This window comes from Canis lupus, chromosome X (genome assembly GCF_011100685.1).
Source record: "Canis lupus familiaris isolate Mischka breed German Shepherd chromosome X, alternate assembly UU_Cfam_GSD_1.0, whole genome shotgun sequence".
NCBI classification, from domain to species: Eukaryota; Metazoa; Chordata; class Mammalia; order Carnivora; family Canidae; genus Canis; species Canis lupus.
Genome location: NC_049260.1, coordinates 81,834,114 through 81,856,548, shown reverse-complemented (window position 1 = coordinate 81,856,548; position 22,435 = coordinate 81,834,114). Strand labels below are relative to the sequence as shown.

At 50.1% G+C, this 22,435-nt stretch overlaps 1 protein-coding gene across 10 annotated transcripts in view; it reads left to right on the top strand.

Moving 5' to 3' along the window:
* TSC22D3 (TSC22 domain family member 3) overlaps window positions 1–10,314 on the top strand; it is a 62,575-nt gene extending 52,261 nt beyond the window's left edge. For 7 of the 10 annotated variants that reach the window (XM_038588022.1, XM_038588024.1, XM_038588027.1 and 4 more), the window contains 2 exons: window positions 7,575–7,626; window positions 8,782–10,314. In XM_038588022.1, coding sequence (XP_038443950.1) covers window positions 7,575–7,626; window positions 8,782–9,012 — 283 coding nt within the window. In that variant the 3' untranslated portion in view covers window positions 9,013–10,314. Of the gene's footprint in view, window positions 1–1,347; window positions 1,664–6,446; window positions 6,830–7,068; window positions 7,174–7,574; window positions 7,627–8,781 lie in introns of those variants that run through there. The other 3 variants (XM_038588029.1, XM_038588028.1, XM_038588030.1) reach the window with 3 other exon arrangements.
* Window positions 10,315–22,435: the final 12,121 nt, after the last annotated feature.

Below are 22,435 nucleotides of genomic sequence, written 5' to 3'. Positions count from 1 at the left end.
AGTCTGCCTGCCTAAAGATGGCGCAGGTCTGGGAGGGTGAAGTGGAGCAGAGGTGAAGACCAAGAGGAGCCAACCGAAGAAGGAAGACCAAGAAATTGGCAGGTAGAGGTGACCCACCCCCCCACCCTTGACACTGTCCATCTCAGAAGGAAGGGACGGTTAGACCAGAGAGAGCAGATCTATGCTTTGTTTCCAAGCAAAGTTTACAAACCCCTCGGTTTACAAACCCTGGGGGTTAAGGAAGAGAATCAGAGTGAGAGGCCCTGGCACTGTTGGCCACCATGTCGGGGAGCCTTTGGTCCCACATAGAAACTCCGAGCCTTGTGGCTGCTGTGTTCTCCCCAAAGGCTAGGGTGAGGAGAAGAAGAGCACAGCCAATTCTGAGGAATGAAGTGATGCCCAGGCATGGCAGTGGTGTGGCCCTCCTGAACCCCAAGCTACCCTTCAACCCACCCTCAAGCCCTAGGCTTTCCCCTGCTTCCCGAAGCAAACATTTCACTGAGATTGAACCAAGTAGGAGCCTCCTGATTGTACCACAGGCCCAGGATATTCTGGAAGGAAGCACGATTTTTAACTTGTACTACCAGTTGGTTGGTAGGTTTGTTTGAATTTCCCCAAAATGGGCCTTGCACTTTGAATGGGCATTCAATCAATTTTGAACTGAATCAAGTGGAACCGACTTAAACTGAATGATTAGGGTGATGTGGAGAGGGAAGAGGAGGAGGAGAAGGAGGTGATGCCATTCACCAAGGTTAATTTTGTAGTCTGTTCTTCAGGAATATCTATTTCTGTCTCAGGGCTGGGTCATGGGAAGGGTGGAAAAAAAGAGGGCTTGGAAAAAGTATGGAGGTAGATTTTCCCAGCTGCGAGGCATAAAGTGAAGGGAGACAGGCATAAATATTGACACAAGGTTCATGAGATTTAAGATCCACCGAGCCAAACAGCATTCCTGGATCGTGCTGCCAGCGCTTCCAGTCTTGCAGAGGCACCAGGACAAACCGCCTCCCCCCGCCCATGAGTAGCCATCAAAGTTGGGGTGACAAAGATGGTTCCAACAAGGGCCCTTTTTGTACCTCTCTGAATGAGGGGGAGTGGGCGGGCTGCCCTGTCAGAATGGGGTTTGGTTCTGCCTGTCATCCATCGTGTCACTCGGAGATTGTCTGTGAAGCTCACATGGGACCCTGTCCGCGAGGGAGCTGAAAGGCACGATTCATGGCTCCTGTCGTCATTTGGTGTCAGGATTTGGCCCAAATTGGTTGTCAGAGCTGCTTCTCCAAGACAGTGTCCATCTTCACTGGGGCTCTCCTCGGGGTCCCTCCCACACTGGCCTTCTGCTTCTGTGTCTACATCCTCCTCTCCTGTTTCCTGCCGCCCAGAGTCAGGGTTCTGGGCCTTGGCCATGCAGGGCAGTTCACATGACCCACAGAGGACAAGGCGCTTTCTCTGTCACTGTCTTTCTTTCTTGCTTCCCTCCTTCTGGACTTTGGGGATTTTCCATGAAGCCAAAGTAACCATGTAAGTGGCAGTGGCCTTCCTGTCTCTAGTCCTCCACGCTGGAGGGGAATCAGAGGGGAAGAGAGAAGATAAGACAGACGCAAGGACAAATTTAAACGATGGCATTTCAGCCTCCTTATTCCCCCAGCCTCTTCAGAAAAAGGGACACGTAAGTAATTAGAAGGAGACAGAGCTTCAGCCGGAAGGGGGCTTGGGGTGGAGGAGTCAGTGGGGAGGGCTGTTTTTCAGCCATCCCATTAACTGTGCTAACGTTCCAGTGCTCAATATCCTTTTTGATTTCCTTTTCCAGCTCCTAGCCCTGTGTTTGCTTTGTGGCTTGTCCCGTACCTCTCCCATCGCGTCTTTTTCCGCTTCTCCTGACACAAGGCCTTGTGTTTTGCTGGCAGCATTGCTGAATCTTTGGGTGGAACACTGCCTGTAGAAAATAAGGAAGACTTGCCTATAAAGAGTTTCCTCTGGGCTGCATGGTACACAATGCTTCAAGTGTGACAAAAGGGGAAGTGAGATGTTCCCCCTCGCCACCACCCCCAAACCTACCGCACCCACCCCTCAGCAGCAGCATGCCCAGATCCGGCCCATGGCTTCTGCAGCCCAGACTACCCAGTCTCTGTCCCCCTGCCCCGTGGGAGCCCCAAGGAGGAAGCACTCTTGTCCTAAAGAGTCTGGCTTTTGAAATGGAACAGACCTGTGAGAATGCTGAGACATTTCTCCCAGCTTAAACAGGTCAACTTCCAGGGCCTCCTGAAATGGAGAGGCTTGGCCCTGTCCTCATGATACCACTCTCCGTCTAAAAGGTCCACCGTGAGAGTGAGGGAGGGGCAGCTGCGTCTGTCTAACTGCGGAATCCAGTAGCCTGAGGGCTAGACCTGAAAGCCAGCAAAGGATCTGGCTCATTGGCTGGGCGCTGTTGCTGGGCCGGCTCTGGGTCCAGCCCAGTGTTGTCGGGTGCAGGATGGAAGAAAGGGAATTTAGACACATTCACACAAGGCTGCTGGGCTGTGGATTCCCTGGCGCACTGTTTCCTGCCTGGGTCCCACCTCCGCAGGACATAAGGATGCAGAGAGCCCTGTGGATCAGCAGTTTGCTCAGAAAAGTTAGGTCAGATCATAGATATCTTGTACAGCATAAACTTGGACTGGCTGCAAGGTTTTGCGCAGATATTCTGGGCAGAGGAATTTTCTAGAGTGCCTGGGGTTAAGCAGAAAATCTTTTGGATTCCTCCTCCTTCTTCCCCTCTCCCCCTCCTCTTTGCCCTTGTTCAAAAAATCCCTCTACAAGGACATTTATATGCATTGTCTTGCCTTAGCGAGCTCTGGGATCTGGGGATCCAGCCATCGTTTCGTTTGCTAGTGGTGGAGCCTAAGGCCTCAAGGTGGCTGGCCACTTCTCACTTGGCTATCAGCTGGCAAACTAGAAGTGTAGACAGCATGAGAGATGGACTGAGTGTGGGCTGAACCTGGGACATCCTTTTAAAGTTGTTTTTTAGGGATCCCTGGGTGGTACAGAGGTTTGGCACCTGCCTTTGGCCCAGGGCACAATCCTGGAGACCCGGGATCGAATCCCACATCGGGCTCCCGGTGCATGGAGCCTGCCCTCCCCTCTGCCTATGTCTCTGCCTCTCTCTCTTTCTCTCTCTGTGACTATCATAAATAAATTTAAAAAAATTAAAGTTGTTTTTTAAAACCAAATCCCTGATAGGAGATTGTTTTCTTGTGGTTGGCTTCATTCTCCTAAAAGCTGAGCACAGCAGGAATATGGCATGGGCGGGGGGGGGGGGGGGCAGTTAATTAAGGATGCCAGTTAGTGGGGCCCTAGGAACTGAAAGTTTGCCAGGACTACGATTATTATTCTCAGAATGCTTCCCTTATTTGGGGTATCGTATACCACAGGACGAAATATTTCCATTGTGGGAACCCCCAGTTAGATCAGTATCTCCTATTTCCTAGACGGAGTGAGCTTTCTTTGAGGACTGTGTGGCTGCCTTTTGAAATCATGCGGGCCCGGCCAGCACTCCCATAAGGTTCACTTGGACTCTTTGGATATGCTTCTGGTCCCTGATGCTGCTCTTCCCTTCCACAAGGGTCAGAAAAGCCGAGTGTGCTGACAGTCGGCCTCTGGACCACTTGTCCTGCCACTCAGCCTTTCTTCCTCCTCACTGCTTTCCTTGGCACCTCCCACCCAGCCCCCCACCGCATAGATTTATTTACTCCACACCCACTCCCTACCCCACTAAGTGTGGTAGGAACAGACTTGGTCTCGAGGTCAGGGAGACCTGGGTTGGAGTCCCAGATCCATAATTTCTTAGCTATGGTGCCTTGGACAAGGTAGCCTCTCAGACCCTTGGTTTCTTCATCTGTAAAATGATGGTGACAGTGCCACCACCACAGGCCTTGTGGTGCATCTGGCCCAAATGTCTGGCCCATAGCTGATGCTCACTTAGTGGTAGCCATGATTGTCAGTGAGTCTCAAGCTAAGCTTTTTTTTTTTTTTTCAAGATTTCATTTAGTTGAGAGAGGCAAGGAAGGGGAGGAGCAGAGGGGGAGTGAGAGAAACTTCAGCAGACTCTGTACTGAGTGCAGAGCCCAGATGAGCCCGTGGGGCTCAACCTGGGGCTTGATGTGGGGCTCAATCTCGCAACCCTGAGATCAGGACCTGAGCTGAAACTGAGAGTCGGACGCTTCACCGATGAAGTGACCCAGGTGCCCCATAAAACTCAGCTTATTTTTAATTGAAGTATCATTAACTTAAAATTCAAACACAGCCTTGCTAGCAGACACAACTTCTTTTCCTTTCCCTTCCTGAACTACCTTGATTTCTCTGCCTCTGAGTCCATATAAGGGAGTTACCCTGGAGAAGGAGCTATGTTTCCTTCAGTCCTGTTGCTCGCCTCCTTAGTGGTGTTTTTATCTCTGCCAATCCAGTTTATTTCTCCCTCTCTTTTTCTTGTCATAGTCTCCCTTGGAAGTTTGGGGATGGGTAGCAATAGTTAGTTTGTGAGAACCATTTACAAGCCAGGGAGAGGTCTGAGGCTCTTCCTGGGGCCAAAGAAGCTCTATGTGGCACAGAGGGCAGATTAATATATCAGGGAATTCCAGTAGTAGTGAGGCTTCTGATTTAAGAAAGCTTTTTTTCCCCTCCCTCAGCTAATGTTCTTAATGACCTATAAACAGAGTCTGCACTCTGTTCTGCTTACCACACACAGCTCCATGCAAACACTTTGTGGGGAGGGCTTGTGACCTAAAGGTAACATAATATCTTGAGATTGGGATGGTTTCCCGCCTCACCTAGGGTGAAGAAAAACACCATCTTGGGCTCCTGGGGTGGGTTTGCTCAGATACTTCTATTGTCAGCCCTTTTCAGGTAGGATGGCCTTTGTACATTTGTTACCACCTATGGGACACAGTAGGAGCCCTGTGTCACAGCAGCCAATGTTGGCTATTCGGTGGTGTAACTGCACTGGCGGTCTGGTGAAAAGCAAGGCCTTAAGACTGGGCTTAACTGGGGCCTTGGCCAGGGTGTCAGTGCCAGGCACCTGGTTAGAAGAAATATCCTGAGGCAAATAATAATTACCTCCTTTGCTGATAAGAGGCCCTAGTACTTTTCCAGTAGCCTGATTACATTAGGGTATTTCTTTGGACCACAGCCTGAGTCACAAACTGATCCATGGGCACTGGCCCTAGCTTCATCCAGACTATTGTATATGTGGTGGAACCCAATGTTCCCCTTCTGGTCCTGAGTTGGTGTAAATAATACTAGCAGTTGCATCATCACCTGTGCCTTCAGGTTCGGTGGCCCCCTCTGGCTGCAATTCTGCCTCTGTCCACCAGGTGGCCTCACTTAGGAGAGAGTAGGAGCAAAGCACCTCCAGCCTCTGCTGCCGCCTTTTATTTTTTAAGCTTGAAGCTGAAAAGAAGAAAAGTGTATTTTGATGGAAACATATGTAGCTTTTAGTTGGAAACATTATCCTTGTAACTGGGAATCTGTTCGTTCCCAAAGTAGCCTCTTCGCCCTACCTATGGCTGGCCCCATCACAAGTGTTTCCCTAGGATGGTTTGTAAATAGCCTTGGTTTGCAGTTTTGTTGTCATTTGCTGTTTATAGGAAAGTAACAAGATCTTGTTTTTAAAAACACAGATGTGAAATCCCGGATAATGTTGCATGTATTTTCTCTGCAGAGTAAGGTGTGGAGACCAAAGGAAAGGGGCTGGCATCTTGTGGTTCCTCCAGTGCTCATCCCCCTGCTGCCTCCCCCACCTCCGCCCACCTCCTCTGTCACTCACTTGGCTCCCAGCTTCCCCCTTGTACGTGTTCCCCCACTCATCTGAGTTCTCGGGAAATTCTCTTCTCCCTCCATGCGCACTGGCACTCACAGAGTAGAGTAGTCCAACCCTGTGCTCAGGTACCGAGCATGTCACAGATCTGTGCATGTGTCAGCACCCATCCAGAGGAGGAGGTCAGTGGGTAGGTGCTGGGGTTGGGGGCAGACCAGCGGGCCAGCTGGCTGGGTGATAGGACATGCAAGTGGCAAAGTATGTGTGCAGAAGAGAGTTTGAGAGGGCAGGCGGCAGGAAGGAGGTGAGCCTCCTGATGATCAGAGTGGGTACAGGGCATGTGGTATGTAATGGCGTTGCAAAGCCATGGGGGTATGCTGGCTGACACCTGGAGAAGAGCTTTGAAAACCAGCGCCCCCCTTTACTGAATGCTGTCTGCTCTGGTTAGGGCATTCGTACTTCTCTAAGAATCCGCTCCAGTTCGGTTTTTACCAATCTCCGGAACCCTCTTTGGAGATGCCAGTTGGCACAAGAAAGTGCTGAACTGTTTACAGCCCTAGCCTAAGGTTCAGGGAGGGGATGTGGTTTAACTGGACCACAAAGCCTGGTATAGGACTCATTTGCATGGCCCCTGACGCCATGTGACGCAGCCGGCTCCTCCTATATAAAGAAGCAGGAGCCGAAATATCTCCGAGTCTGGGTTGGACTGGCGGCTGTGGAGTTTGTGACACACAAGGTGACACCCCTCGAGTCACTTCCCTTCAACTCTGAAGCGCCTGCCTGGCTTCGGGTCCAATCGGCAGCCTTCGCCCCCCTCCTAGCCCCCCGGGCAGGACTTGCGGAGCCCAGACCCGTGCAGCGCGCCAGCAGCCCGCAGCCACCCAGCCCGCCCAGCCCCGCCAGAGCTCCGGCCTCCCAAGCCATGAACGCGGAAATGTATCAGACCCCCATGGAGGTGGCGGTCTATCAGCTGCACAATTTCAACATCTCTTTCTTCTCTTCCCTGCTTGGAGGGGATGTGGTGTCCGTTAAGCTGGATAACAGGTAACCGCGGGCCGCAGCTCCTGAGCCCAGGCGCCGGCGGGGACTGGGCTGAGAGCGGGATCTCCGAGTGAGCCGCGTGCTGCCGTCCCCGTTCCCCTGCGGTGCAGCATCCTGGGAAGGGGCGGGGGTAGGGGACGCAGGGAGGAGGGTCACCGCCGCCGTCGGAGCGTCCCTGTGGCCGCTGCGCCGTGAGAAGGAGCTGCTGCAGCCCGAGGCAGAGGGGCGGCGGGGCGGGCTGGGCTGGGCAGGCCTGGGCAGGGGGCTGGCCACGCGCTGTGCGCTGCCGGGGAGCAGGCCGGAAGCTTCCGAGCCAGGAAGGAATTCCTAGCTAGCTTCGGAGCCCGGTAGGTGCCCCCCGCCCACCGCGCGCGCCCCAGGGGTGGGGGAGCCTTTTGGGCCAGCGCGGGGTTGAGCCGCCGGCGGGGGACTCCGTGGGCCTCGGGCCCCTATTGTTTGCCCGTGGCCCGGCCCGGCTGAGCAGGCCACACTCGCCTGCGCGCCCCGGGCCCCGCGCGCTGCTTCACGCGGAGCTCTGTCTGGGCTGCTGCGGCAGGAGCCAGCCCGGTTGGGGAGGTGCAGGCGGCTTGCTGCAGAGGCCCCAGGGAACAAAGTGCCTGGGACTCCGGGCCAGGGAGGCGGGAGAGGAGGAAGAACCAGGGCAGAGGGAGGACTTTGGCCACAACCGCCAGGTGCTCAGAGTGGAACTGAGTGGGTAACGCGGTGGCTTTGCTTTTTGTCTTGGCAGTGCCTCTGGAGCCAGCGTGGTGGCCATAGACAACAAGATCGAGCAGGCCATGGTGAGTGGCATCACTGAATCATTCCCCATCCCCAGACTGAGCTGCTGCTTATGTAACTTGGGGCAGGAATAAGGAGGTGGGTGTAAAGGCCTTTTGCCAAGAGCCTGAGGAAGCTGCCGGCCTGCTTCTTATCCCCTTGGAGGCCCTAGGTAGCCTCCCATCAGAGTGGCACCTTATAGGGCATTTGCAATCTGCCCTTCCTGACTCCCTCCTTTCCTCCACCCTCTCTTTGCAACAGCCTCTGGCTCCCTCCTTGGGCAGTGTGCAGGGCAGGGAGCTCAGACACTTGAATTTGTCTGCATCCCTCATTTGGCAGGGGCCAGAGCTCATTGGATGCAACCGCACTGCAGTACCTCTGCAGAGTCTGGGCTAGGGTCAGGAGTTGAGAGGAAACAGGAAGCAAAGCACCCTACCCCTTCTCCCTCTCCTTTACCAGGTAGAAGTCATACTCCACTGAGCAGCCAAAATAGCTGCTGGGGGTTGGGGCATCCAGCAGTTAGCCACCACTTATTTATGCCTTGGTGCCCAGTGACCCAGCTCCCTGCCTCCAGTGCAGTACTCAGATTCAAGAGAGGATACAGCAGTCCTGGCACCTTCTCCTAGGGCCGGTGTCCTCTTGGGCCAGGTGGCACTGCTGGTGCAACTCAGTGTGCCAGGGCATGTGGAGAGGAGGAGACCCCCAAAATGACCAGTTTCGTTCTCTTGGGGGAAGATGTATACAGGAGATAAATCAAATGGAGTGCCCTGCAGGTCCCTCTTGCAAGGTGGGCCAGCAGCAGGACCTTGGGTGGCATTGGGGACAGAGCCGAACACCAGCAACCAGCAGAGGTCTCGCCCAGAGGCTCCTAAGTGGCCAGCTTTGAAAGTCACTAGAAACTCACAGAAGAATCCTCTGCAGCTAGGAGGGCTCCCAACTCAGGCATGGCCCCCAACTCGAGCATGGCCCAGTCGTATAGTGCTCCCAAGTGAAGCTGAAGCACTGTGGAGGGGGGTGCGTAGGGGGATAGGGCCTCGGGGCCAGTGTGCTGAGGGAAGACCCCGGGGGGGGGTGGTGGCACAAGGCACAGCGCAGGCACCCTGATGGCAGGTGCTTCAGAGGGCCAACAATGGCTCCTGGACAGCTTGTGATTCCTGCCCCACCCCCCTTCATGGCAGGATCTGGTGAAGAATCATCTGATGTATGCAGTCAGAGAGGAAGTAGAGATCCTGAAGGAGCAGATCCGAGAGCTGGTGGAGAAGAACTCCCAGCTGGAGCGTGAGAACACCCTCTTGAAGACCCTGGCCAGCCCAGAGCAGCTGGAGAAGTTCCAGTCCCGTCTGAGCCCTGAGGAGCCAGTGCCTGAAAGCCCACGAGCACCTGAGGCCCCTGATGGTTCTGCGGTGTAAGTGGCTCTGTCCTCAGGGTGGGCAGAGCCACTAAACTTGTTCTACCTAGTTCTTTCCAGTTTGTTTTTGGTTCCCCAAGCATCATCTCACGTGGAGAACTTTACACCTAGCATAGCTGGTGCCAAGAGATGTCCTAAGGACATGGCCACCTGGGTCCACTCCAGTGACAGACCCCTGACAAAGAGCAGGTCTCTGGAGGCTGAGTTGCATGGGGGCCTCATCACCTCCCCCACCAGCCAGTGAGCCTCTAATGCCACGCTCCCAGGGCCTGGGCAACTTAGCTGCAACTGGCAAAGGAGAAAGTAGCATGAGGTGTGATGCCAGTTTACTCCAGAAAGCATAAGGGGTCTGTTTTTTCATTTCCATGGACATCTTCAGCAGCTTCACCTGACGACTGTTCCTTCGGAAGAAGCCACTTGTGTTTTTAGGCAGAGGCAACCTCTCTCTCCTCCCCTGCCTGGCCAAGGCGGGGCCACGGAAAGGAGAGATTGAGCCAAGTCAGCCTTCTGTTGGTTAATATGGTCTAATGCATGGCTTTGTGCACAGCCCAGTGTGGGATTACAGCTTTGGGATGACCGCTTACAAAGTTCTGTTTGGTTAGCATTGGCATAGATTTTCTATATAGCCACACGTGCGTATATATACCCATAGGGCTAGATCTATATCTTAGTGTAGCGATGTATACATAGACACATACACCTCTGTGTTGAAGGGCCTAACGGGTTTTGGGAGTATCAACTGGTCCCTTATCTCTTAAGGTGAATTCTTTGAACGCTGTTCATTTACCAAGTTGATCCAGTGTGTCCTTTCTGTTAAGTAAGACTAAAGAGTAAAGGCGGGGAGGGGGCCAGCCTCCAAATGCAGCCACGGATGTCTTGCTGCTGCAGCCCTTGCCCCATCTGTCCCCTGCAGACAGGTGAGGTCCTCTTTCGAATGCCAAAACCCACTATTCACTGGTGCTGACGACATAGAATGGGGTTGAGAGAAGATCAGCGGGGACTTCACATTGTCATTCAAAACCTTGTGTTTTTTTATGTTTGTGGAAAACCTTCAAGTGAATGGAATGATTGCCTTGCTGGTGTCCCTTTGTGGACCAGGGGTGGGAAGAGGGGATAACTTTGACCCTGATGGTGCCTGGGTGATGTGCTCAGGGAAGCTTGTCTCTGGGGGTTCTGTGGCAGTGAACACTTTCCACTCTCTGACACTTTATCCTGATTTATGTCTCCAGGATTTGGATTTTGATTTTTCAAACGTAGCTTGAAATTTCAATAAACTTTGCTCTTTTTGTTTTCTAAAAATAAACCTGGCATCTGAGTATAAATTGGGTAAGTGGTGGGAGCCCCTCGCATTGCTGGGGGCGCTGTTTCCTGGGCTCACTGAACCTGTGTGAGCACCTCCTAAGTAACAGGCCAGCACTATATCCGTCTGTGATCCTGCATAACTTGTCAAAATACCCTCATTATATGGGTGAAGAGGCTGGGGCGTGGCCAGTGTAAGTGACTTGCCCAAAGTCACACAGCTTTTATGGCAGATTGGGACCCAACCCCACGTCTCCCTCTGTCTTGCTCCTGCTCTCGTAAGATAGCTTCGCAGCAAGTGGCCAGGTGACAAGTAACACATAGGTTCAACTTTATGGGCTGATGTGGGAGGAAGGATACCCCAAGGAGACCCAGAAGGAAAGGGGAGGGTATCCATGTGAAGGAACCAAATAAGTATGAGTGGGCTTCTTCCCCCTTCTGAAAACATCAGAATCCTTTTGCGCATCCTCCTTAATACCAATCTACACGAGACCCTTGACTTTGGCAAAGGACCTAAGAGGACCCTTATGAGAAAAGGACACAGAATGTATGTGGTGCCCACACCGAATCACCCTCACCCAAGGGAAGATGCTCTGGATCCCTGATGTTGTACTTGTCACTGCTGAAAGTTGGCTCACAAAACCCATCCGCTATGTGGGCCTGGCCGGGTCTAAGGATCCTGACTCTACTTCCTTCCCCTGGCTCTCCTTAGGGGCTGTTCTCACCCATCACCCTGGCCCTGGCCCCAAGTCTCTGGCATCTAGAGTCCTGCCATTTTTCTTGATTCGGTCCTCTCCTCTACCACACCCTCACCTGCAGCCACCACAGATCCTAAGCTGTTCAGTGAGCCCTGCCGCATTCCCAGGAGGATGATCCGATTCAATCTCAGCTTCCTCTGGCACCTACGCCTATCCCTTTGCCCCTTGAAATTCAGCAGAACTCCCTGATTTTTCTGAGCCACAAACCTCAAGGACCCAAGAGATCTCAGCTCCCCTCCTTTGTGCCAATTGCTGCCCAAATACATTGAAAAAGCTGAGCCTTCATCATGGTAGAGGTCAGATGTGATGGCCTGGTTCCTTTCCAATTGCCAGGACTCTTTCTGCGGAATGTGACCAACCCCGGCTTGCTGGCCTCTCAAGTCCCAATTTCCCCCACCTTCTAACCTCTCTACTCCCGATGTCAAGGTCCTTGTCTACACTGGCTGCGTGCACACATTTCCCAGCTGCCCAAGGCCCATGCAGTCGCCTGGGACCCAAACACCAAACACAGCTCTCCCCACTTCCCGAGCCCCTCCCCGTTTCAAAGAAGTGCTGAGGGACTTTCTGACTCTTCAGTTCATCCGGAGACTTCCCACACTTTGCAGCCAAACAAGAACCCACAGTTGAAAAAAAAAAAAAAAACCACAAACAAACAAAAAACCACCATAAAAAACAAAAAACAAACCCAGAAGATGGCTCAGCAAATGCTTGGCTCTCTCTGGTCGTCCAGCTCTTCCCTACAAGAAAGGGGAAAAAACTGGCCCAGTGGTCCCATAGTGGGAAAGAAAACAACCCTGTTTCCTAGGCAACCCCGACTAAACAGAGACAAACACTACAGCTTCTGAGGCCACAGCAGTTGCTGGACTAGATAAGAGGAACTTGCTGGCTGTTTAGTCACATCCAGGAGCAGCTCTTTGTTGTTCCTCAGAAAACCAAGTAGGGGTGTGGGGTGGAGAAGCAAAAGAACACAGGGCTTATAAGCCTTCCGGGGCTTGGGGTTCTGGGATTGGCTGGTCCAGCTGGACCCAGAACAAGGGAAAGAACCAGAGGAACAGCAGCGCCAAGGCTCTCCTGCCTGGGCGTGCCTCTTCCTCCAGGAACACTCCTACCTCTTATGTCACCCGAGCCCCACTGCAGCCCTCCCCACACGTCCCTCAGAATCACAAGCACACAGCTATGTGCCTCTGCTCGTGAATGCGGTACATTCTATTTCTTGACCTTAGAAAAAGGAGTGGTTATGGTTTACCTCAATCTGACGAGACAGGGAAACTGAGAGCCAGAGCATTTAGGGCTCTTCCTATGGTTCCCACGTACCCCACAAGGCAGTGGTTCTGGGCCTTGGTGACAGCAAGGGACCCTTCTGAAATATCAAAAGTACGCTCAAACGTTCCCCTCCCCCCAACCCAAGAATACTTGAACTTTCAGTGTTCACTGAGAGAGCCAGGGAACTCATCGTGACAAACAGTGCCTGAATTCTATGGCACTTTTTTTTTAAGATTATTTATTTATTTATTTATTTACTTACTTACTTACTTATTTGAAACGCACAGAGAGACAGAGACATAGGCAGAGGGAGCAGCAGGCTCCCAACAGGGAGCCCAACGCGGGACTTGATCCCAGGACCCTGGGACCATGACCTGAGCCAAAGGCAGACACTCAACCACTGAGCCACCCAGGTGCCCCTCCATGGCATTTTTAAAGGAACTCATTGTGTTTGCCACAAAAGCGTAGAGGTGGGTTTGAGAAGTAGGGCAGAAATGTGGGCGTAGATTATCTGCAGACAAGGATGACTGGGGTGCAAGGTGCAAAGCTCTTGGGCTGGAAGCTACCACCAAGAAAGGCTTTCCTGGTTGGGCTCCCAGAGGTAACCCAGGGGAATGGGGGAGATGGTGGCAAGCAGATCTGGAAGCTGGGTGTTGGGACTGGGGTATAGGAAGAAGGATTCTAGAAAGATCCTAGGAAAGAAGGCACACAGCCCATTGTCCCTTTGGGGTATTCTGAAGTTGTCCTAACCTCATCGTAGGGATTCTGGGAAAATCTTGCTTTCAAATCTCACCCCTTCTCCTCCTAGTTGGCTGGAAATTAATAAACATAATTAGAGCTTTGTAGAAGCCCAGTCCCTCAGGTTGTTTCCTGCAGAGAAGCTCACTAGAACCCAAACACTTAATATTTAACCACCTCTGCTAGATCAGGCAAGGTTTGACAGAGGACTCCTTCAGTCAGCCATTCCAAGCAGAAGCGGTTTCCAAGGAGAAGCTGGTTGGAAGGGGTCGTAATCACAATAATTAGGAATAATAGCTAACACTTCCATGGCACGCACTTTGCGCCAGACACTGTTCTGAGTAAGCCCTTTCCCGTTATATTGCCTATTGAAATCATTTCCACAAGCCCATGAGGATATACCATTAAGATCCCCATTTTGCAGATGGGAAAATGAAAACACCAAGACGGCTCAAAAAGTTGAAGCTGGCCCCCAGCTACATGAATCAAGATAGGATCTAACAGGTCTGAGGGAGCCAGGGTAGGCTTAAATGATGTGATGCGAAAGATATTTGCAAATAGATGGGTGCTGGCAGCTGGAGAGGCTAGAGCAGAGAAAGGCTTGCTGAAGGCTGGCCAGCTGTCACTGTAATCCAGGTGTGAGGTGATGGGGGCCAGCCGGGGGACAGGGACAAGGGTCGTTGAAAGGAGACAAAGGGACAAAACTGAGAGACACCGAAAGGGAATGCTTCTCCCAGTGTGGTCTGTGGTGCATGCAGGGGGCAGGGGAGTTCCTTTAAGTACAGATTCCAAGGCTAGGCTCTCAGACTAAAGAGAGGAGCGGGGCTTGGAAACTGATCACTCTGACAAGCAGTCCTGGTAATGCCGGAGGATATGAAAACTTGAAGTGTGAAGTGAAGAAGCAACATGATCTGGTAACAGGGTGAGTCTGGGAGGAGGGAGTGAAGGAGCCCCGAGCTAAGGATCACTTGAGAGGTTTTTGGGGGTTTTATTTTTATTTTTTAGTTTGGTTCTGTTGTTTTTAATCGTGGTAAACCACATATAACATAAGTTAGCACTGTAGGTGTACAGTGTAGTGGCACTCAGCACATTCATATTGTAGTGTCACGATCACCACCATCCATCTCTGGAAACTTCTCAGCTTCCCGGACAGAAACTCTGGCCCCGTTAAACACTGAGTTCCCCATTCTCACCTCCCCACCCCCAGCCTCTGGTGACCTGATTGATTTGAGTCTGGAGGACTGAGGATTCCAATTCCTGGTTCTGTTCATCCTCATGTTGAGCGCTCTGTCTGATCAGGTTGCTGGAGAAATATCCACCTTTAAAAATCAGCCCATGGCAGGGCACCTGGCTGGCTCAGTTGGTAAAGCATGTGACTCTTGAACGCAGGGTCTGGAGTTAAAGCCCCACCTGGGGCATGGGGGCCTACTTTAAAAAAATTGCGGGGGCAGCCCTGGTGGCTCAGTGGTTTACATCGCCGCCTTCAGCCCAGGGCATGATCCTAGAAACCTGGGATGAGTCCCACGTCAGGTTCCCTGCGTGGAGCCTGCTTCTCCCTCTGCCTGTGTCTCTGCCTCTCTCTGTGTGTCTCTCATTAATAAATAAATAAAATATTTTTTAAAAATTGTAAAAGTCAAACCATGCTCAGCGCCATGTAGTTTTGTAGAGGCAGAAATCACCTACAACTTTATCCCAGCCTTTCTCATTTCTCGAAGCACTTCTGATTGACTGTATTGTGACAACACATAAACTCCGAGTCACCAAACTCAAATGGCAGAGGGTGGGCAAGCTGCGCGGGAGACATCTTTGGATCAGCCAAGGAATAGGGTTGCCTTTAAAAGACTTGTGTCTGATACAGATAACTGGAGTGGGCAGGAAGGGCAGGAAAAAGAGATAAGTCAGAGTGGGTGGGCAAAGGAAGACAAGAAACTAGAAGAGGAGGAATGTGAACAAACAAAAAAGGTGACCCCAGCACATTGGACCTTCCTCAGTGGGGCTCCTCTGCTGCTCTGCTCTTGCTCCCACTGATGAGCTGCGGCCACCACCTAAGAGAAAACAGAATAAATTCCCTGCCAAAGACTGGCTCTGTGAGTCCTGACCTGTCCTAAACATCTCTTCTCTGCTGCCTCTTGCCATCCAGAACCGACTCATTTCAAATGCGAAACTAACCTAATTGTCAGGCAAAAGGCCCAAGCGATGTCCCTTGGAATTCAGGAACACAGGGATAAGAGACTAGAAGTCTGGAGGGGGCTGTCCCAACCTCCTCACTCCAGGAGAGGACCTGGAAGCCCATATAGAGAAACAGGCTTGTCCCAGCTACTCACATGGTCAGCAGCGGGGCCAGGATGAGCTGGGCTTCAGTGTCCCCATCTATAAAATCTATAAAATGAACAATTGAACCAGAGCAAAATTCTTTTTTTTAAGATTTTATTTAAAAAAAAAAGGGGGGGATCCCTGGGTGGCACAGCGGTTTAGCGCCTGCCTTTGGCCCAGGGCGCGATCCTGGAGACCCGGGATCGAATCCCACGTAGGGCTCCCGGTGCATGGAGCCTGCTTCTCCCTCTGCCTGTGTCTCTGCCTCTCTCTCTCTCACTGTGTGCCTATCATAAATAAATAAAAATTAAAAAAAAACTAAAAAAAAGATTTTATTTATTTATTTATTTATTTATTTATTTATTCATAAGAGACACACAGAGAGAGAGAGAGAGGCAGAGACATAGGCAGAGGGAGAAGCAGGCTCCCTGCGGGAAGCCTGATGATATACTTGATCCCAGGACCCCAGGACCACAACCTGAGCCAAAGGCAGATGTTCAGCCACTGAGCCACCCAGGTGCTCCCAAAATTCTTTTTTTTAAGATTTATTTTATTTATTTTAGAGAGAGAGCAAAAGCCAGAGGGGCAGAGAGAGAGGGAGGGAGAATTTCAAGCAGAGTCCCTGCTGAGTGCAGAGCCCGATGTGGGGCTCAATCCCATGAGATCCGGTGACCATGAGATCATGACCTGAGCCAAAACCAAGAGTCAGATGCTTAACCAACTGTACCACTCAGGCACCCCATCAGAGCAAAATAGCTCTTAACCTTGACTGCACGTTGGAGTCACCTAGCAAGAGTTTAATGCAACCTAATGCCTCAACCTCATCCCCAGAAAAGTTGAGAAAATCAGTCTGGGATTAGAACTTAGACATAGGCAGTTTAAAGCTCCCCAGGTGACTCTTGGATGATCTGGAAAGATTGTTTCAAGCTTGACATCTGGACCCATTCATTCAACAAACATTGGTACCTACTGTGTGCCAGGTACTCTGCTGGGCACAGACCAGGTCAGACATGGACTCTGTGCTACTGAAGCCCATTTCATGTTTCCCTATGGAGAGAGCCAATGAAACAGCCTGCTTTATGATTAATAATGGCAATATTCTTCTCTTCTGTCTGATGTGTGTGTGTGTGTGTGTGTGTGTGTGTGTGGACTGATTCTGACTGCAGGCAGAAGAGAAGGGGTGCTATTCACCAGCCTCCTTAAACTCTAAAACAGATGGGGATGATGGGCAGTATACGAATAATCCTATCACCCCTTCTCAATCACCTCCACATGCCTCTCCTCCTCTAACTGTTGGAGTGCCTCTGGACTCCACTCTGCCCCCTCTGCACTCTCTCTGTCTGGTGGGGTCCATCCATTTCCAAGGTCTTAAACAACATCACCTTGCTAGTGACTCCCACATTTACACCTCCAGTGCTAAGCATCTCCTTGAGCTCCAGCCTCAAATATCCAATGGTCTCCTGCAAGCTCCATTTGTCTGTTTCACAAGTGTATCAGGATCTACTGGATCAAAGTCAGCCTTAACTCCCACCTCCCGAGTGCACCCACCTCAGTGTGGGGCCCATCATCTATACAGCTGTTCAAACCAGAACCTTGATTCCTCTTTCCCCCTCAGCTCCCATATTCAGCCCATTGCCCAGCTGGTACACTCCATCTTCAACATGCACCCCCAAATCCCTCCATTTCTCTCCAGCCCTGTCGTCACTCCCTGATCTACACCACCCTCATCTCTCACATGGGCTCCCTGTCTCATGTGGGGAAAAGGCTCACACCTTGGGCTCCCTGCTTGCCTACTGGATCTTGTCCAATTCCACAGAGCAGCAAGAGTGGCTTTCTTTTTTTTCTTTTTTTAAGAGTGGCTTTCTTAATGCAAAATCAGATCCTGGTGTTCCCTTGCTTGAAGCTTATCAAAGGCTTATCATGGCACTTAGAATAAAGTCCAAACTCCCTCCCACGGCCGACAAGTGTCTACGTGATCTGGCCTCTGCTGACCTCTCTAGCCTTTTGACATGTCACTCCTCTGCTCTTCCCAAGATCCAACCCCACTGAGTTTCTTTCATTCCTCCAACACCCCACTCTCTGCCCGGCAGTTTCTTTCTATCCTTCGGAGCTCTCCCTTCTTCTGAGAGGTTTTTGCCCATAACCCTGTCTAAAGAAGTTTATTTCATTATTGTTTCTTTTTTTTAAGATTTTATTTATTTATTCATAGACACACACAGAGAAGGAGAGAGAGAGAGAGAGAGAGAGAGAGAGGCAGAGACACAGGCAGAGGGAGAAGCAGGCTCCATGCAGGGAGTCCAATGTGGGACTGGATCCCGGGTCTCCAGGATCACACGCTGAGGCAAACAAAGGCAGGCACCAAACCGCTGAGCCACCCAGGGATCCCCCTCATTATTGTTTCTTTCAGTGCATTTATCCCAGATTGTAATGACCAATTTACATATTTTTGTTTGTTGCCTCTACCTCACCACACTGGAAGCTCCCCAAGGGCAGGAGCCACACCAGTTTTGCTCAACACTACAACCCCAGGATCGGGCACAGCACCTGACACAACTGACAAATAAATGTATATGAGTTTCAGATACTGTGGCAGGTGATGGTGAGTCAGGGAAGAAATGTGTGGAGGGGGCAGGCAGTGCAGAGCTTTCCCAAAGTCTTTCAAAGCATACAAGTAAATGGTCCGTTGATTGCATCAATTATGAAAGCAATGAATTATTTCTTCTTTTAATATTTTTTTTAATTTTTTTATTTATTTATGATAGTCACATAGAGAGAGAGAGAGAGAGGCAGAGACATAGGCAGAGGGAGAAGCAGGCTCCATGCACCGGGAGCCCGACGTGGGATTCGATCCGGGGTCTCCAGGATCGCGCCCTGGGCCAAAGGCAGGCACCAAACCGCTGCGCCACCCAGGGATCCCTAATATTTTTTTAACTGAATTTGTCCTACGTGGCAGGCAACTGGGCTAGTAAGCACTGAGACGTGAATCTGAGAGATGTGATGTGGGTTCTCATGGGGTTTATTGTGAAGGGGAACTGCATACAGCCCAGTGGTGTTTCCATGCCTCTTGATGAAGAAAATCCCAACTGTTGGGGCACGTGAAGCATCCAACTCTTGATTTCGGCTCAGGTCATGAGATGGAGCACCCCTCCCCCAAGTCAGGCTCTGCACTCAGAACAGTGTCTGCTTGAGATTCGTTCCTTCTCTCTCCCTCGGCCCCTTCCCTCACCGTGCATGTTCTCTCTCTCTCTCTCTCTCTCTCTCAAAAGAAAGAGTTCTCACTGTTTCCTTTAAGATATTCTGTATGCTCACATTTCTCCATATTCATATTTTAGCCCATAAAACTCCACCTCATTATCTTGAGTGACTTCTCAAGATAATTTTAGGGAGTGGGTATAAGTCAGTTAGGATCAGCTCTGATTACCATTACAGAAAAAATACTAAGAGTTGCTTCATAAAGGTAGAAGTTTATGTCTGCCATCAGAGAAGTCTGAAGGGTCGACAGGGTGACTCTGTAAAGTCACCAGAGACCTAAACTTCTTCTAAGCTACTGTCCCAACTTATTTTGCATGTTGCCTCATTGCCCATGATGGCTGATCAAGCTCCAGACATTGGCTTGACATCTCCTTGGCCAAAACTTAGTCTGGTCACTCTTCCTAAGGGAGGCTTTCTTTAACTGGGTACATTCCCATCCCCAAACAAATCCAACTCTCTGTCTTTAAGGAAGAGAAGACTAGATGTTAGAGTAAGCAACCAGCAGTTTCTTTTCTAGGAGTGTGGATGTATTCAAAGGTGAGAAGGAGGGAGAAGAAAAGAGGAAAGACAAACATTATATGTTCTAATTCATTTGGGGAATATAAATAATAGTGAAAGGGAATAGAAGGGAAGGGAGAAGAAATGGGTAGGAAATATCAGAAAGGGAGACAGAACATAAAGACTCCTAACTCTGGGAAACGAACTAGGGATGGTGGAAGGGGAGGAGTGCGGGGGGTGGGGGTGAATGGGTGACGGGCACTGAGGGGAGCACTTGACGGGATGAGCACTGGGTGTTATTCTGTATGTTGGCAAATTGAACACCAATAAAAAATAAATGTATTATTAAAAAAAAGAAAAAGAAAAGAAAACGCATCATAGAGGGGTCTGTCATGGTTGACTTTCACATAGGGGAAAATGCCTACTGCTGTGGGCCAGAGCTGACAGGCAGGTGTGGCCATCTGCCCTGGGAAGAGAGCAAGCAGAGTACTCCCTTGGTTGGGTGGTGGTGGTTGGTGGGGTCTGGGGGGAGTGTCCTCTGCTGCTGAAGAACCATTTTCTCAGAATTGTTCATCCAAAGGGGACTCAGGAGATGACCCAAGAGGCTTCTCACCAGAAGATTCCAGAAACTGGGAGCCCCAGCTGTCCTTTTAAATGTCTTTATGGAGGTAAAAGGGATAATGATCCCTAAAATAGGCAGCCGCAGGTCAAAATCTGGGGCTCTGGTATCCAAAGTCAACATTCCAGAGAATGCCCTCTTAGATTTTGGTGCTGCAAAAGTTACATCAATATAGGACCATTGAATCTTGGGGCTGCAAGAGGCCTTGACAGGCTTCCAGTCCGGCCTCATCTCACCACTCACCACTGTCTCCTACCCTTCCACCTCACACACTCAAGACAGACAGGCTGCATTGAGATGTTAATTTGACGTGATTATTTCCTAATAGGAAGGTAGCTTTTTGCAGACCAAAAAGATCTTTGTGGGTAAAAATCACCCAATTATACCCAGTTCCCCAAACCTGGGAATACAAGATCTGTTTCAATAGTCTTTGAACTTGCTGAAGAGCCGTTGCTAACCCTATGAAGAATGACACAGACAACTAAGTGTCACGGAAGGACAGACTGCTCTCTGTGAGTCTCTTCTTCTCACCCCAAAGGCAGCCATAACATGTCAGCAGCCTCTGCCTTGCAGAGGGGTCAAGGAATGGGTTTCTCTTAGTAAAAGGCAAAGGGTTCTTTAGAACTTTGGTCCTAGGGGCTCCCAACTGAATTCTTCAACAAGGTTTTCCTTTGAGGGTCTTACAGCTTATTTACCTTCCATCTCCCCCATCAAATCTGCAAAATGGAACAGCAGGGAACCATTACGAACTGCTGGGGAAACTAAGACTTAAAACATTTCTCCTGGGGTGCTTGGGTGGCTCACTGGTTGAGTGTCTACCTTCAGCTCAGGGCATGATCCTAGGGTCCTGAGTTTGAGTCCTGCATCAGGCTCCCCACGGGAGATTAAAGATTTTAAAATCTTTAAAAAATAATATAATAAAATAAAACATTTTTCTGATGCTAGGCAGGGCCCATTCTGGTGCCAGGATGAGCTATGGAAGTCTGTCACCTGACCCTGCCCAGCCACTGTGCAAGAATTCCTCAGTCAGAACATAACTTCTGCCCCTCTCACGAATGTTGAGCATTCTGTTTTTTTGCCCTTAGGAAGAACTGGTACGTAACTGCATTCTCTTTCCCCCATTGCACACCTTCTTCTTTGCAAAACCAAGGAACTAGGTCACATTACCTAAGTCTATGCAGCTTCAAAGGGCTCAACATCAAGCCTCAAACTGTGGTCAGACACACACATTGGAGAACTGCCTGTGTTCTCCTGGGTACACAAAGGAAAGCTGCTATGTTCCCAAGTTTGGCAAATTGTATTTTCATACATTTCTGATCATCTTAACCCATGTGACCTATTTGCATTCCTCTCCTAGAGAGGCATTAAGCTCTCTTAGGAGTACATAAAACTAGCCCAGACAGGCACCCCATTAGGGTACGGGAAGAAGAAGGTTCCCAGAAATCCCTGTCATCAAAGGCACCAAGGCAAACCCCCTTCTTCTTTAGATTCAGTCATTCCAGTCATCTATTTGTTCAGCCAACAAACAATAGAATCTATTGCATGCTGGGCTCTCTGACAAAGGCTGCTGATCTCATGGAGTCTCCCTTCTAGTGGAGGGAGGGGGCAGGCAGCAAAGAAACAAGAACTGGGCACTGGGGTGGCTCAGTTGCTTAAGCATCTGACTCCTGATCTCAGCTCAGGTCTTGATCTCAGGGTCATGAGTTCCAGCCCCACGCTGGGCATGGAGCCTACTTAAAAGCAAAACAAAGAAAAACCAAACCAACCCCCCCCCCAAAAAAAAAGAAAGAAAAAACAAACAAACAAAAAACAAGAACATCAGATAGAAAGGAAGTTGAGACTGGGAGAGAGGAAGGAACTTGCCCAAGATCACACAGCCCAGGTCTTCTGACTCCCTGGCCTTCATTTTCTCATTGAACATACATTGAGCATTGAGAACCTAACCATGTTCCATGCACAGTGCTAGGCATAGAAGATGGAAGATGAAGAAGACAGACAAGGTTCTTGTACTGACAGATCTTATATATAGTCAGGGAGACAAAATACAAACACATAGTGAAAAACTATAGGGACTTTTGGTTTCCAGTCCAGCATGTAAGGAGCTTAGAAGTCACCACTCCATCAAATAACAAGTAAAAAGCTTAAATCCATTAGAGAAGTGAGGTCACAGGGCAAACATCTGTCTATAAAATTGGGAAGACAGACAATGAGATACAAAGAATCACAACTTAATGCCAAAGCCCAGAAGAAGAACCTCCATGGGAACCAGTACTAGGGTAGGAAAACCTAAACTATAACTGAAGAATTGCTGGTGGCTCAGTGTGAACCAGCCTTAGATCTAAAATAAAAAAAATCTAAGCTTCTACCATAGGAAGCTAGAAAAAGAAGAGCAAATTAAATACAAAGTATGCAGAAGAAAATAAGTAATAAAAAATAGAGCAGAAATTAATGAAACTGAAAACAGGAAATCAACAGAGATAATCAACAAAACCAAAAGCTGGTTCTTTGAAAAGACTAAAATTGCACCTGGATGGTTCAGTTGGTTAGGCATCTGCCTTCAGCTCAGGTCATAATCTCAGGGTCTGCTTCTCCCTCTCCTTCTGCCCTTCCCCCCAACACATGCTCTCTCTCTCTCAAATAAATAAATAAAATCTTTTTTTTAAAGCAAAGATCAGGGGCACTTG